We start from the raw sequence: 16,103 nt of genomic DNA on the forward strand, positions 1-16,103 counted from the left end.
TAGAGGAGCTAAACTTGATCCTGAACCTAGAGGAGCTAAACTTGATCCTGAACCTAGAGGAGCTAAACTTGATCTTGAACCTAGAGAAGCTAAACTTGATCCTGAACGTAGAGGAGCTAAACTTGATCTTGAACGTAGAGGAGCTAAACTTGATCCTGAACGTAGAGGAGCTAAAGCAACTGGAAGAAATGAGAAACTAAAACAGCTGAAGGGAACATTTCCAAGGAGAGCTCAAGAAGACAAAGTAAAATATTATCATGTACAAAGACCTGGAGTCAGGAAACCAAAAGGTAAGAACACACTCAGCATTTCTCAAGCCGAGGGAACTGAAGAAAGCCTTGATTTGAAATATTCGATTGGAGGATTCTATAGGCAAAATAAGGAGCCCTGGTAGTGGAGATGTTATGAGTCAGGCTGCTAACCTCAAGGTCAGCAGTTCAAAACTACCAGCCGTTCCTCAGGAGAAAGATGAGGCTTTCTGCTCCTGTAAAGATTTACGGTCTCAGAAACCCTATGCAGGGTCGCTATGAGTCGGCACCGACTCCACAGCACATCACCACTACCACCACCATGGGCAAAATACTGGACGACGCAGGGAGCAACCAAAGAATCTGGAAGGAAGACATAAAGTCATTGTCACAAAAGGAAGTGCAGATGCTCAAGCGTTTCAAGAGGTAGCATACGATCAAATAGTGATAGCATTGAAGGAAGGAGTCCAAGCTGCATTGAAGGCATTAGCAACAACAAAACAAGTCTCCAGGAATTGGCAGAGTAGCAACTGAAATGTTTCAACAATCTGATGAAGGACTGGAAGCACACAGTCGTCTTTGACAAGAAATTTGGAAGACAGCTACCTGGACAACCTAGTGGGAGAGATCCTTATCTGTGCCCACTCTAAAGCAAGGTCACCCAACAGAATTTGGAAATTATTGAACAATGTCATTAATATCACAGGTGAATGAGGACAATGCTGAAGCTAGTAGACATCCTTGTCCCCTTCTGGAACTTTTATGTGAGAAGATGAGTCCATAGACAGGTCTAGTAGCTTACTGGGATGTGACGAGAAGCCAGAAAGATGGAGGCTTATCCAGCATGTAGCCTCGGATGTTATGCACGCTGCCACTTTTGTGGTCTCTGCCTATTAAAATGCCACCTTATCTCTATTCTGCAGTAAAGACCGAGTGTGCTCTATCCTCCCGTTGTCTGAAAGCTGCTTCATCTTCACCTGCACCCCAATACACTTACTCACCTTGAACCTACCAGGAGCAGTTTCCAGTCTCTCACCTTCAAGCTTCTTTTATCCAGCAATCTTCACATAACAACATGCAAGTAAAATTTTGGTGAAGATAATACAAAAATGATTGCAGCAGTCCATAAACAAAGCGCTGCCAGAAATTCAAGCCAGACGAGGACTTGGAACAAGGGGTATCATTACTGACGCAGATGGATTTTGGCGGAAAGCAGAGAATAACAAAAAGATGTTTACTTGTGTTTTGTTGACTAGGCAAAGGCATTTGACTGTGTGGATCGTAACGAATATGGATGGCATTGTGAGGAATGGGAATTTCCGAACACTTAACTGTGCTCACGAGGAACCTGTACACAGACCAGGAGGCAGTTGTTCAGACGGAACAAAGGTGATCTGAATGGTTTAAAATTAGGAAAGGAGTGTGCCGGGGTTGCATCCCTTCACCCTAGTCTAGCTGTATGCTGAACATGTAATCTGAAGGACACAGTATCAGGATTGGCGAAAGGCTCGTTAACAACCTGTGAGAAGCAGAGGACACAACCTGACTTGCTGAAAGTGAAGAGGGCTTGAAGCACTTGCTGATGAACATCAAAGACTACAGCGTTCAGTATTGACTGCACTTAAATGCAAAGAAAACAGAAATCCTCACAACTGGACCAACGGAAAACATCATGATAAATGGAGAACAGACGGACGTTGTCAAGGATTTCATTTTACTCAGATCCACAATCAATTCTCTTGAAAACAGCAGTCAAGAAACCAAATGACACACTGCACTGGGCAAATCTGCTGCAAGAGATTTCTTTAAAGCATTCAAGAGCAAAGATATCAGTTTGAGGACTAAGGGGCTCCTGAGCTGAACCGTGGCCTCTTTAATTACTTCACATGAACTCACAGCATATGGATTTAACAGCAGAACAATGAAAAAGGGAGGCTTTAGAAGAATTGAAACACTTGAATTATGGTACCGAGAATTGTACCATATGAAATTATGGTACATTGGAATATTTGTACCAAGAATGAACAGATTTGTCTTGGGGTAGTGCTGCATTCTGGGGGAAGCTGCTCCTCCCTCCCTGTCCCCTGCTTCTAGGCAGCACAGTCAGGGGAAGGGTGGCCTGAAGAGTTGAGTGACCATGTGGGGACAGAGGGACAAACTGGGGCTCCCTGAGGAGTGCCTCCCCCTGCCGGAGGCAGTTAGCAGCTAGGTGGCACCTGAACAGATCTGGGGGTCCACAGCTGGCTCAATTCTGGGAGGAGCAGGTGCTGTTCCCCATGGGTCTAGGAGGGGAGCTGGTGGACACTGAGGGATGCCCATCACAGGCTCTGAGGGTGTTCTGTGTCATGACAGATAAGGCATGTCCCTGAACAGCAGTGTACTGACCTCCATCAGGGTGACTGGCAGGGCCCTAGGACAGAGGGCAGCTGTGTCCACTTCTTCATTCACCACACCCTTCGCCAGTCCTGGCACGCTATGGTCAAATTCGGCCGAGGGCCAAGGCTACCCTCCTGCCTGGCCTGGAGCCACCACCACCTAGCTTGAGTGCTCAGGGGCCTGACCTTGGAGTGCCAAGCCCACACCTGCAGGTGGGCCTTTAACGTGACAATTCACACCATCTCCACTGTGTTTTCTTTCACTGGACACAGCTGAGACACAATAGACAGGAGAGCAAGGGGCCTGGGGCATCGTGTCCAACATCTGGGGGAGGGTCCCTGAGCTGCTGTCAAAAATGACACAAGCTGGATGGTTTAAAAACAGTAACAAAATGCTCACCCAGCTCTGGAGGTGAGACATTCCAAATCAAGGCAGGAGAGACTCTACTTCCTCCAGTGGCTCCAGGGAGGGTCCTTGATGGCTTCTCCCAGCTTCGCAGGTCACAGGTGTTCCTTGGCCTGGGGCTGCATCGCTGCAATGTCTCCGTCCTTCATCTCTCTCTTGTCTCCTGATGGCTTTCTCATAAGGATTTAGGGTCCAACCTAGTCTGGACTTGTTGTTGTAAAGTGCCGTTGAGTTGATTCCAACCCATAGCAACCCTGTATAGGGTTTCCAAGGAGCAGCTGGTGAGCTTGAACCACCGACCTTGCAGTTCAAACTACTTTGCAGTCTGATCCATTAGCCCACAGTACCACACCAGGACTGGACTAGCTGCTTCCAAATTGACAGCAAACCTTACAAGCCCTCTAGAAGATGATCCAGTGTTCCCAGAAGACCACCCCACTCTACTACCCAGTCAGCTGGAGGCTCCTCTTGGGCCCTTGGGCCCTGCCACACACACCCTGACCCCACCTGCCCCATTAGGACGGTTCTGCACAGTAATAACGGGATTTACTGTGAGGTAATCAGACGACTGGGGGGAAAGAAAGGGCAGGGTAGAAGGAGCTGCTCAGGGATCCTCAGTGTTAAGCAATTTCTGGCTACTCGCTGCACGTCCCTGTCCACTCCACGTCTCAGTCACAGGACCTCTGCCTCCCCTTCAGACACTGAATCTGTGCTACGTTCAGGAAGAAAGGGACAGATTCAGACAGGACACCTGACTCTGCTCTCCTTAATGCAGTAAAGCCGTCATGTCTCTGATGCCCACTGCACTGTCCTCTGTGTCCTGGGTTAGCAGTGGGCCAGCCCAGGCAGCCACAGCTTTAGGAACAGGCATTGCTAACCAGCAGAAGCTCTGCTGATGCAGCAGGTAAGCACTCCACTGCTCACAGAAAAGTCAATGGTTTGAATCCACCCTACAGCTCTGTAGGAGACCACCTGGAGAGCAGTTCCCGTGAAGATGAGAGCAGCCTAGGACCACTCTATCCTACAGGGTCAATAAGAATCCAAATTAACTCAACAGGTAGTGGGTTTGGTTTTTGACTCTGAGCGGCACAGTGGTTAAGCACTTGACTGGTAACCAAAAGATCAGCGATTCAAACCCACGCAGTGATTCCTCAGGAGAAAAGCTTGGAGAACTGGCCCCGTGAAGCGTTTGGTGTTGTTAAGTGCTGTTGGGTCAGTTTCAACCCATAGTGACCCCTGTATAGGGTTTCTGAAGAGCAGCCGGTGAGCTTTAATAGCCGACCTTGCAGTTTAGATGCCTTTGCAGTCTGGCGCATGAACCCACAGTGCCACACACCAGGACTCCATGGGGTAGTTTTACCCTGTGACGTGGGCATGCAGTGAGTCAGAATTAACAGGCGACGTTAACCAAACTGGGGCTCTGTTAGAAGGGAAGATGAAGACAGCAGCCCCCCTACTGCCCTCTCCAGGTGGTAAGTTACTCTGCGTCTGGGCTGGGTCCCAGGAGCCCTCTCCCCAAGCGCCTTGGTCTTCAGCCCTGAGGTTGGCCAGAACCCTGATGTCCTCTTGGGACCGTTCTGCAGCCAGTCCAGACTTGGCTCACTTCACCTGCACCAGCACGTTAGCTGTATGTGTGTGCTCTTGTGCACATTGCATCTTCTGCCCAGACCCTCCGCTTCTGAGGGCAGACGCCCAAGGGTCCTCTGAGCAGGACCAGCATTGCCCTCCACAAACACCCTCACCAGGAGAGACACTGGGGCTGGGTGTGGCCCCGTGTGGGGCAGTTGGCCAGAGAGATGATGGGTAGGTTGTTGGGCTGGGGCGCAGAGACAGTGTGGAGTTGTCTGACAAGCTCAAGGGGATCCAGCCAGCAAATCCGGCACCCAATCAGGACCCTCCAAAAAGCGGATGAATTTGAGTTCTTTCTTTTTTTTTTGTTCCGGTGGTTTACGTAAGATGGAGATGGGATGGAGTTTCCACCCCTCTGCGAGCCCATCCCTGCCGCCCACCAGCCATGGCTCGGCTGTCTTGGCTGGGTCTGCTCCCGACAGAAGGGATGTGTGTTTGGGGGGGTGGACTTGGCATGTGTTCCTGTGTGCGTGCGCATGTGTGTGTGTGTGCGTGCGTGTGAGGGGTGTGTGCATGTGAGTGTGAGGGGGGTGTGTGCGTTTAAAATACAAAAACCCACAAGCGTGGCTACACTCAGCTGCCAGAGGCTCTCCGGGTTCTGGCTGTCCTGCCAGCACCCCTCCGAGCGGCTCCGCGGGGGCTCGTAAGGCGCCCAGGAGGAAGATGAGGTGAAGGCGGGCAGACTGCAGAGGAGTGAGGATGGACGCATGCCATGGACCCACAGCAGGCTGGGCACACCGGCGGGCAGAGCCCTGATCCTGGCAGACTGGTCAGCAGGCGGCAACTGAGCTGGCGGAGTGCCGTGTGCGGGCCAGGCTGGGAGTAGGCGGTGGCTGGTGCACACAGGTAACACCTGGCACCCGTGTTGGGGTGCAGGATCCAGGCCAGGGGAGGCAGACAGGGGACTAGTGCATGCAATGTGGGAGCTTGGGAAGATGGTTCGTGGGGTTTCTGTACCCCTTCTGGCCTCTATTTCCTCCTGTGCTACCCTCCAGGCATGACACATCCTAAGCCCCAGGGCCTGACCGTGCACTTGGCACACACTCACCAGGAGGCCAGGGGACCGTCCTTACACAGGTGTCGGCAGGAGGGTGAGTGGACACGGCCAGGCTGGCATCTGCAAGCACTTGGCATCATCCCTGGTGTGTCCTGTCAGGAATCCACCTCCACACACTGACCTGCCTGGCCCCCAGGGACCAGCTCCGCTGCCCTGCTTTGGGGGAAGGTCCCAGTAACCCATTCTTGAACGTCAGCCTTGCAGTCAAGCTCAGGCTGCACGTGTGCCTTGAGTGGAGTGGGGGGGTCCTCTCACTGTCCGAGTCATGGTCTCGTGCCAGCCTAACTTGGCACTGGAGCCTGTATGCAGACCAGTGGGCCCTCAGCCAAGGAATCTGTCATGGAGGGTCTCGGTGATGTGCCAAGGAGCCCAGCTGCCTGCTATGGGGAGGGGCATTGGGCTACAGAGTTGTCCGGCTCTAGGGACAAAGCCCCCTTCCCAGGAGGCAGAGAGGGCCGGGTGCCGGGAGGTGTAACTCAGCAGGTGAGGGAGCCACCTGGCCTGGCTGTCCATCCTGGGTGAGTGTTCAGTGTGGAGGACCAGAGGGAACCGTCTGCACCTGCCCCTCGTCCACCCCTGGTGGTTTTGCGCACCAGCCGTACGACATGCCAAAAAAGCAGGTGGGGCGCTAGGGATGAGGACTCTCTGGCTAGCTTTGCCTGTCTCAGCTTGGTGCTGTAGATAGCAGACGAAGTTCAGGGATAAAAGTGCCATGCCAGGGGAGGTGCAGGGAGGCCACATGGCTGCTGGCCCCATGCAGTGGAAGTTTGGACCTCGGGAGCCTGGAGCTAACAGGGGCCTGGAGGTGCGCCTTGGGCAGCTGAGAGTGAGAGACAATGACCATGGAGAGAGGTCTCGGGTGCTGGAGGGAGGCAGAGGATGCCTCAGAGCATCCCAAGGGCTCAGGCCTCCACAGACATGTGGCTTGAGTCCCCAGGGGTCAGGGGATCCCGGGCGAGATAGCGTCTGTTCTCACTACGCTCTTCTAGAGTCTGTGGGAGGCAGCCTCTTCAGATGCCCGGGATGGGCTGCGTCTTCAGGCACGGGATACGGATGTGGTCCCCAAAGCAACCCACGTCCCAGCTCGTAGCAGTTGGGGGTGTGGAGGCAGCAGGGGGTCAGCAGGGTTGTGTCCCAGCTGGGAGATGCCCACTGGGTGGAAGAGTCACAGCAGACAGGGACTGCTCCGAAGTGGGGGCCCAGGACGGGGAAAGCGGGGAACTCAGAGGCCCCCACCCCTCAGCCTGGGAGTGTGTCTTGGCATCTGATTGTTGCTCAGTAGGGGTGTGTGCATGTCTGTGATGAGGCCCTAAAGTTCCCATGCCAGTTTCCTCACCTGTGAAATGTCTGCTGGGGGATGGCTCTTGTAGTTGTGAACCGAGTTGGGTCCTGGGGGGGCCTCCCATCCTCCAATGGGCTGAGCTCTGGGCCTGGGGCTGAAGTGGGAACACCAGGTGCACCTCCCTTGGATGGGGTGGGGATCGGAGCCCCCAGCAGAGACCCTGGTACCCATGGGCTGTTGACAGTGCTTACCATTAATAGCACCTCAGTAATGGACGCAGGATCCCTGAGCTGGCCCAGACAGATCCCCATTTGGGCCTCTTGTTCCTGCCTCCGTCAACAAGATCTATGGGGTCCTCTGTGCCTAACGGTGTGTCCTGGGGCATCCTGGGGTCATCTATCACTTTGTCCCATAACCACATGCAGGGACTGCCCAGCTCGAGTCCAGCCCAGCTTCTCTCCAGGGTCTCCCTCCTGCTCAACTGCTGAGCAGGCAATGGGCCTGGGGTGGAGGTGGGCTTCTGACACAGATGCCCCCCCCCACTGTCCCAGGCGGAACACCCCCAGGGGACAGTGGCAGAGGCCAGCCCCTCGGCTCCTCCCCCCACATCTCACAGTTGCTGCTTTCTGCACTGGCTCGGGGCTCCCTGGAGACCCCAGCCAGATGTTCCTGCTGTTTCCTTTGTGAAATATTCATGCCATCTCCATGCCTTTTGACATGAAGGCCTCTGCAGCTTCCATACCATGGAGCGGGCGGGCGGTTCCAGCCTCATGCTCATCCCAGGAGACATCTTGTCCATCCTCAAGGCCGTCCACCCCTCTCAGGGATTGTCCATTTGAAGAGAGACAGCTTTGAGTCTGTAGGAAGGTGCTGTGGGGCCAGGAGAGAGACCAAGGCCAGTCCTGCATAAAGGCAGAATCTCTGCTGTGATATAAACTGGTGAAATTACTCACTACAGACCCCGCAAGACAAGTCAGCCCGAGCTTGCCTGTTGACTGAATAATCCTGCGCCCTGACCCCAGCAGTGGGAGAGCTGACCTCAGTGGACTCCAGGCCTGGGCTGTCTGCTATGGATACAGGACTGGTGACCTGGCACTTCAATGCCTGCCTGAGTGGTCAACACCCTGCCCGGCAGCCTTAATTAATGCCAGCCTCATTCTGGGTGGTCCATCCCTCAGCACATACCTCCACACACACCTGCAGACAAACCTGTCACCTGGGCTTAGGCTGACCGCACCTGGTCCCCCACCGCCTCTCGAGTCTCCCACAGCGGCTGGGATGCCCTCCTCTTGGCTTGTGGATGCTTGTCTTTTTTCTGAGCACCTGCCGGAGGCTTTGCTGGTAGGGCAGCCCCACCCTCTCATTGAGGGACAGCTATCTGCCTAGCCAAACACGCTCAGTGCTGAGGCCAGGATCGGGGCGGGGCTGAACAGAGGGGTCAGTACAGAGGACTTGGTCTACTGCCACTCTTTGACTAGCTCTCTGTGCCTCAGACCCAGACCCCTTGTAGTTCTGCCTGTGGTCAGTGGGCTGGTGGACATGAGGGGGTGGGGGAAAAGGAGGTGTGGGGCGGTGCTAGGAAGGGGCTTGGGGGCAGCCTGGCCTGGATCTTTGTCCAGTCCTGTGACCTCTTGAGCCTGCGGTTTCTCAGTGTCTAATCCCTGGGAGGGAGAAGTGGGCCAGCCTGGAATTCGCCCCAGGAAGTGGTGGCTGTGGACGCCAAGCCCTGCTCCCTGCTGGGAGGAGTCCAGGAGGCAGGGCAGAATCGCCTTCTGCCTGTCCTCCACCCTGCCCAGGGCCAGCTCACTGCCTGGCTCCTGGGGCCACGGGTTTACTGTAACTTGCTGCTCTGACCTCGGTGGCATCACCACCAAATTAAACAAGGACCACTGCGTGGTACTGCAGTGAAGCGCCACGCATCGTCCATATGCCTGTCCAATGATTGAGGGGCAGGAGCAGGGAATAGAGGAGGAAACCAGCTAGGGAAGAGTAGGTTGCTTCCCAAGGCCCTAGAGCTGAACTGGACCCTAGCCCTCCCCAGGAGCTGGTGTCTAGCTGGTACCCTTCCCACATAGACAGTGGGCTTAGGGAGAGCGGGGCACTGCAGCCGGGAGCCATATCCCAGCTCCGCCACCCTGACCACCCCCTCTGCGGTTGCTGGCGAAGTCATAAGCTATGCGTGAAGTGTAGAAATAAAACACGCTCCGCAGAACAAATGGTGTTAATTTGCAGCTCGCTCGCAGCCGGCATTAGTGGAGTGCCTGGAGGGTGGGCACAGCAGCTGCGCCGGAATTAACGGCGGCACGCAGAGAATTAGCAGGACCATGCATCACCATCAGTGGGCACAGCTAGCGTGGACTGGATGCCTCAAACCCCGACTCCTAGGGGCAGAGATGGATCTAGTACCATGGTCCCACTCCGGCTAGACATGGAGGGCATAGACTTCCTCTGGGACTCAGTATCAACACATGATGGGGAGGTGGGGCCCTTTGTCTGTTGGGCTGTCACCTCACCTACTGGCCCTAGGATGTGTCCTCGAGCCTGCATTGGACCTGGTGTTCCTAGAATCCTCTCTCCCTGGCCACACAGCCCCAGTTCTGTGTCCAAAGGACAGCCCCTCTCCCTTCCAACCTCACTCACAGTTCACATCCCATGCTTTTCTCCAAGACACCCCCAACCCAGGGCTAATTAATCGGCCTGTCGATTTCTGTCTATTTATCACGCACTATTGAGCGCTCCGAGCCCTGCTTCCCCATTGATCACTGACGATTCTGGTGAAGCTGAGATGCACCGCTTCTCCCAGGTGACGTGTCTTCCCCCACCGCTTCCCATCCGTCCAGTTGACAAGTGTCTGCCCTGGGTGCTAGGACAAGGCTGCCAATCTCACATCACATCCTAATGGGCAATTCTAGGAAATTCATCGTGTCTGATGAATATTTAACACTAGCCATCTCTGTCCCTGCCCAACTGCTGGTAGGCTCCTCAGCTTTCACCTGCTCTCTTGACCCCTTCTAACTTTGGAGATCTGTCCATCTTCCCTGTACAGACAGAAAGGGGCTGTTGGAAGATGGGGGCATAGAGGGAGTGTAGGGTGGTCTGCCTGCCCCCTACCCCTACCCCCGGTTCTGCACAGAGAAACCCAGATCTGGTGATGAGGAAGGCACCAGTCCTTTGCTGTTTCTTAACCCTTGTCCTGCTATATTGCAGACCCCTCTGTGGAGGAGGGTCATCCTGGAATTGTGAGTTCTTTCACCCTTGGAACCTGAACTCCAGCGCTGGGCTTTCAGGGCCTTCAGTGAATACTGGAGGTTCATGAAAGATGACCAGATAGACAAGGTCCAGAACGCAGAACCACAGGACGTTAGACAAGGATTTAACAATGTCTTTGAAGAGCATCTTGTCTGATGCTCCTACTGTATAGCTGGTGAAACTGCATAGCTGGTCAGGGCAGAAACCACCTGACCAAAGCCATGCTCTTGCCTCCTTGGAGCTCAGTCCCAAACCTTGTCCCTAGTGGAGACACCTGGACATTATCTCTCAGCCTCAGGCTGAGGACCACCTTCCAGGCTCTGTGTGATCCTGAGACTCCATATACAGGCTGCCTGCAGGTTCAGCAAGCACACCGACAAGGCTGTACCATAAGCTATCAGGATGGAGGACAGCCAAGACCCTGGAGATCTGAGTCACCAACAAGTCTCATGATTATTTCTAACTCTTTTCTGCCCTTCTGGGAGAGGAGAGGGTCTCTGGAGTTGCTGAAATGCTTTTTCTCAGTTATCCAGATAATTGAAAACACACACTATTTGGAATTAATGGATTTTCTGATATGATTCCCTCAGGCTGGGACTTAAATTCACTGTGGGGCTCTGACCTCAGACAGAGAGCTCCAGATTTTAGTATTTGTTTGGATGAGCCACTTCCCCGGCGATCTGCCTTGATCTTTATCCCTCACTGAAAGGAATCCTTAAGGGGCGACAAGAGGAGGTACAGGCACATGTTAGAAAGACCTAGGTTCAAGCACAGGCTCTGCCACTTATTAGCCAGGGACCCCAAGCCTCAGTGTCTTTATCTGTAGATTAAGGATCACAAGAGTATCTACCTCAGATGGCTGTGGGAGACCCAATGTGTTTAGACCATTTCACATGGTGTCTGGTATAAAGTAAGTGGTTAGAAAATGGTGGGGATTGTGGTGGTGATGGTGTAATGATGATGATGTTGATGGTTGTGATGGTGATGATGGTGGTGTTGATGGTGATGATGGTGGTGATAAGGATGTTGGTGATGGTGATGATGATGGTGGTGATGGTGATAGGGATGTTGGTGATGGTGATGATGGTGGTAGAAATGGTGATGATAGTGATGGTGATGGTAGCATTGATGGTGATAGGGACGATGATGTTGCAGTGATGGTGATGCTCACAGTGGAAGTGGGCTTTGGATCCATGTGTGAATCCTCCTTGTACCTCCCATATTGCTAAGCATACATTTCAGATAGGAGCCTTCTTCTCCTTCATGGCTGCAAGAGAGTTTGTCCAGCAGAATCAATGCTGCCTAATCAATCGTCTTGCTAATTTCCTGAAGGACAGATCATGAACGTGTTGAGCCGTGGGTTCTACCAAGGTGCAGCACACAGGCTCTGCCCTGATAGACTTAGCAACAAATCAGAAGAACACATTCTCAGGTTCTAGAAATACCAAATCCCACACAAGAGTAAGACACATCACAAGGCATCACATAAAGAGTCACACAGGGGACAGCTGGGTTGAGTGAGGTGGAGGTGCAGAGGGTGGCATCCCAGGACAGGGTCCTGAACATAAGTGAGGTAGGATGAGTCCCAGGTGTGAGGACACCGGCGAGTAGGTAGAGTGTCTGGACAGATGGACTGGAAAGAGTCAGTGGGGGCTGGGACTGTACAAGGAACTTGAACTTCATATGTAGATGAGGAAAGAGGACCAAGGTGGGGCAACACTAACCCTCCCTGAGCTTTCTCAGCTGGGGCCCAGCGGACCACTGTCCATCCGGTGCCTTTGTGGAGATTCCTGCTGCTCAAACTCTTGATTTGCCAAGACACTCCATTTAGCATGGAATTTTGCCCAGAGCATCAGGAAGCAAAACAGTTGCACCGGAGGACACCCAGTGAAGTAGGGTTGAAAGTGACAGTCCCCGTGCTCACCCACCCTACCCCAAGCGTTTACTGGACACAGCTTGAAATCCACCGTCCTGGACCCACTCCAGCAGAACTGACCACCCTCCTGGGACAAACACCTTCACTATAGAGCATCCTTAGCCCTGAATTGTGGGTCAGCTCCCACGTGGGCAGGGACTCTTATTTGCCAGGGTGAGTGTGTGGGGCTTAGCTGGCAGCGGGCAGAAGGAAGGTGGGAGGCAGGCAGCCCCACACTCCGTCCGGCTGGGGTGACTGGTGGTCACCGCTGGGTTACATCTGCTGGGCACGGCAGAACAACTCCAGATGTGCCAGGAGGGCCATGCTCGAATTTCAATTTCATCTTCTCACAATCACTTCCAGCATCCTCTCAGCGCCCCGCGAACACAGCCTGCTCGTTTGAATGCATAATTAGCCTGAGCATCCTACCTCGCTAATTCCGAGGCAGGGGAAGAGAGTGGAGGGGGTTGAGGAATTTGCATATTAATTTAGCCAAGGGAGAGAAAAATTGTTTACCACTTCCTTCTCGTGGGCTCTTCACAGAGGGTTTAACTCTCTCCTGTCCAAGTCTGAGGTGGGGGAGGGTGGGAGGATGTGCAGGAGGGTACAGCCAGCCTGAAGGCCACCGCAGCTCATCCAGGCCCATGCTCCGTGTTCCCCGGGGCTCAGGGGCAACCAGTGACGCTTTCTTTTCAGTACCCACCTGGGGTCCCTTCAGGGAACTTGCATTGCTCAGGATCTGCTAAGGAACCCAGTTCTCCTCCTCTGCTGACTTTCTGCTGGTTTCCATGGGTTGGGCATCTCTAGGTCCCTGATAGCACCCCAATCATCTTCATCTACTTAATTAATCCTCAACATTTCACTGCACACAGATTTGGGCCTGGCATAGTGTCAGGCATGTGGGGGAAGACCCACATAGCCACCCTCCCGCCAAAGCAGTGGTGCCAATAGAGAGATGGTTGGCAGGAGGTGAAATATGGCAAAGAGACCTCTAATTTCAGAGGCGATCCAGGCAGGCTTCCTGGAGGAGGTGACATTTACTCTGGGCCTTGTAGAAGCAGCAGAATTTTGAACTGTGAAAAGGGTGTCCCTCCAAGGGACACTGATGAGAGCAAGGGGTGGGGGTACTCAGGAATCATTTGGAGAGTTTGTGTCAATAGCTGGGTAGGCTTGTAGGGCCTGGTTATGAAAGGCCTGCAATGACATGAGGAATGTGGCCACATTCCTGAACCACATGAAGTCTGGACAAGGAGTGTCTGATAGGTCCTGAGAAGCATTAATGCAGCAGCCTGGTCATGCTACTTCCACAGGAATCTCCTGCACCCCACGCTCTGATTTTGGGTAATGCGGCCATCCCAGCCTTGTCTCTCTTCTCTAGGGACAGCTCCCAACTGCCTCCTCTAGCCTGGTCCAAGGCAGACTCTGCTAGAGCCCAGATGCAAAGGGAAGAAGCAAATGGAAGTCACGAATCACCTTCCTAGGCATCCTGTTACATAGTATGCAGACCCTGGGCTCAGGTTCACTCTGCTTTGGGCCTGGTTTTGATCCTGGGTTGGAGGAGCCAGGTCAGGGCAGCTGATGGAGAAGAAACCACTAGAAAGTCACTGGTAGGATTCCATTGGTGTATCCATGCCTCCCTGTGTGGGGCACTGGTACCCAAAGGCTTCTACCATGTTCTTTCAAAATGCCACCTCACCAACACTGTCTTCCTTCCCACCCATCTATCCAGCATGCACCCACTCATCCATCCATCACCCACCCACCCATCCATCCATGAAATCATCCATCATCCACCTATCCATTCATCCGTCTACCCATCCAGCACTCACCTGTCCATTATTCATCAATTCACACATCCTCTGTCCATCCCCCTGTCCTCTTCATTTTTCCTGATTTCCTATGATGTGTCAGGTGCTGAGGTAGATCACAGGATGATAAGACCTTGATCATGCTCCCAAGACACTTTGCTAACAACATTGTGAAGACGTGTGCACTGATCTCCATAATAGCAGACCCCAGAATATGATGAACGCCAGGTAGAAATGCTTGCTGGGCTGTAGGACCATGGACAGCTGGTCAGAGTGGACACTCAGATGGAGGCAGTAGCAGAGACAGGGGCCACTTGAGCTGTGACTTTGGGGTAGTCCCACCTCTCTTCCCCATGGAGCCTCAGTTTTTTTAACTGTAACATATGAGGCCTGGTCCCCACACTAACCAATCCTGACACTCTTCCACACTCTTCCATGGGAGTTCCAGGGAGCACTGTTTGACAACCAGTTCTGGGAGGTGGTTGATGTAGGCTCCTGACTGGGTGAGTTTGGAGATGCTGGCCATTGATCAAGTTCTGGGCAGAATGCTTTTCGTGGGTCCTATTGCCTGGGGGATGGGAGAGAAGAGGGGATTCAGGCAATTCAGACTACTGAAGCATCTACAGATCAGGTACCAACAGAAACTTCAGTAGCCTGGGACCTCCACAGCTACAACTACAACCCAGACCCCTGGGAACTCAGCTATCACCGAGGGGCTCCTGTATGGAGGTCCCAGCTATCACCAGAACAGGGCTAGAGACAGAGCGACATGCACTGCAGAACCCCAGGAAATTCATTATCACCACCAGTCATCTTCCCGAGCATCACCCGAAATCATGACACCCTCGAGTGCCACACTGCCTAGTGTCTGCGGGGCTGCGGGACCCCCATGCAGTGACGCTTCACCACCGTGCTGACTGACCAAAAGCAATCCACAGCCAGATCTGCCCAGGCTGCTTGGTCCAGAGACGAAGTTACGGGAGGTACCAGGACAGAGGGTTATCTTATGCTGCTCTTCTCATGGTTTAGGGGTCTGGAAGACCACTTACAGACTATAGGCTCTACGAGAACCCTTCCTCTCTCTGTTAGCTCTAGGGGAAGGTCTTTGTCTCCTTTTAGCATCTGAGTGTCTGTTGTTCCTTGTAAACCTGTAGGTATCTTGTTATTAATCCTTCCTTGGGTCTAGGAGGTTCCCAGTGCAGGAACATTGGTCCAAAGGATAAAATTATGACACACATACCTCAAACACAAGGGGGGGTTCAAAAAGTTTGTAGAAAAATGGAATTAAAAGACCTTGGAATTTTTCTATGAACTTTTTAAAATGCCCTTGTAGATGTTTCTACTCCTGGCTTCTCTTTCATGGTGGCAGGAGGTCCCTTTCCTCGGCTCCCCTCTCTCTCCTTTGATGCATCATAAGACAAGGGGTGGTGCGGGCCACACCCCAGGGCACTCCACATACACTGGATCAGGACTGAGACCTGAGTCCGGCTGGTGACAAGTCAGGTGATGGTCCCACTCTCCTCCTGCCTCACCAGCCAACACAGGCAGAGACTGGATTTATCACCGAGCACGTGACGGGGGACAACCACACAATACTGGGAATCATGGCCTAGCTATGTATCACATACAAGGAAGCTTCAAAAACTTCATTCCATTTTCCCACAAACTTTTTGAAGCCCTCTCATATTTGGGGGTGGGGGTGTCACAATTTGATCCATGGCAGACCTGCTCAATGGCATCATGAAGGGTACAGCTGGCCATACCTAACCACAGGAACTGCCAGAGGACAAATGCCGGTCAGTTCTCCAATACACAAGTGACAAGGGACGAAGGAACTGGAGGGCCCCCAGGTGAAGAGAGACTTGGAGAATGCACTAGACCCTGGCTCTGCTGCCGTCAGTCGTAGAGGCAGTGACTCTGCTTCCTCGATGCCCCCAAACATGCCATGAAGTCCCCAAATGCATCACAGATCTCAAGACGCACAGAGTTCTGTGGTTTCCCGCCTAGATGAGAACTTCCTAACTTTAGTGCCCAAGTCACCTTCACAGAAGACCCCTGGCCCACCGTGGAAAGGCAGAGTCAGGGCTGGTGAAGCCCAGAGACCTCCCCCAAGAGATCTGGCATGGGGGTTCCC

At 53.2% G+C, this 16,103-nt stretch overlaps 1 protein-coding gene across 1 annotated transcript in view; it reads right to left on the reverse strand.

The window, feature by feature from the left end:
• Window positions 1-5,792, reverse strand: part of ACSF3 (acyl-CoA synthetase family member 3) — a 60,175-nt gene extending 54,383 nt beyond the window's left edge. The window contains exons 1-3 of the mRNA XM_006860266.1: window positions 5,707-5,792; window positions 5,397-5,511; window positions 5,218-5,341 (exon numbers count right to left, since the gene is read on the reverse strand). Coding sequence (XP_006860328.1) covers window positions 5,218-5,341; window positions 5,397-5,511; window positions 5,707-5,792 — 325 coding nt within the window. The remainder of the gene's footprint in view (window positions 1-5,217; window positions 5,342-5,396; window positions 5,512-5,706) is intronic.
• Between the last annotated feature and the right edge of the window lie 10,311 nt (window positions 5,793-16,103).

The sequence above is a fragment of the Chrysochloris asiatica genome, unplaced genomic scaffold, assembly GCF_000296735.1.
Source record: "Chrysochloris asiatica unplaced genomic scaffold, ChrAsi1.0 scaffold00037, whole genome shotgun sequence".
NCBI classification, from domain to species: domain Eukaryota; kingdom Metazoa; phylum Chordata; class Mammalia; order Afrosoricida; family Chrysochloridae; genus Chrysochloris; species Chrysochloris asiatica.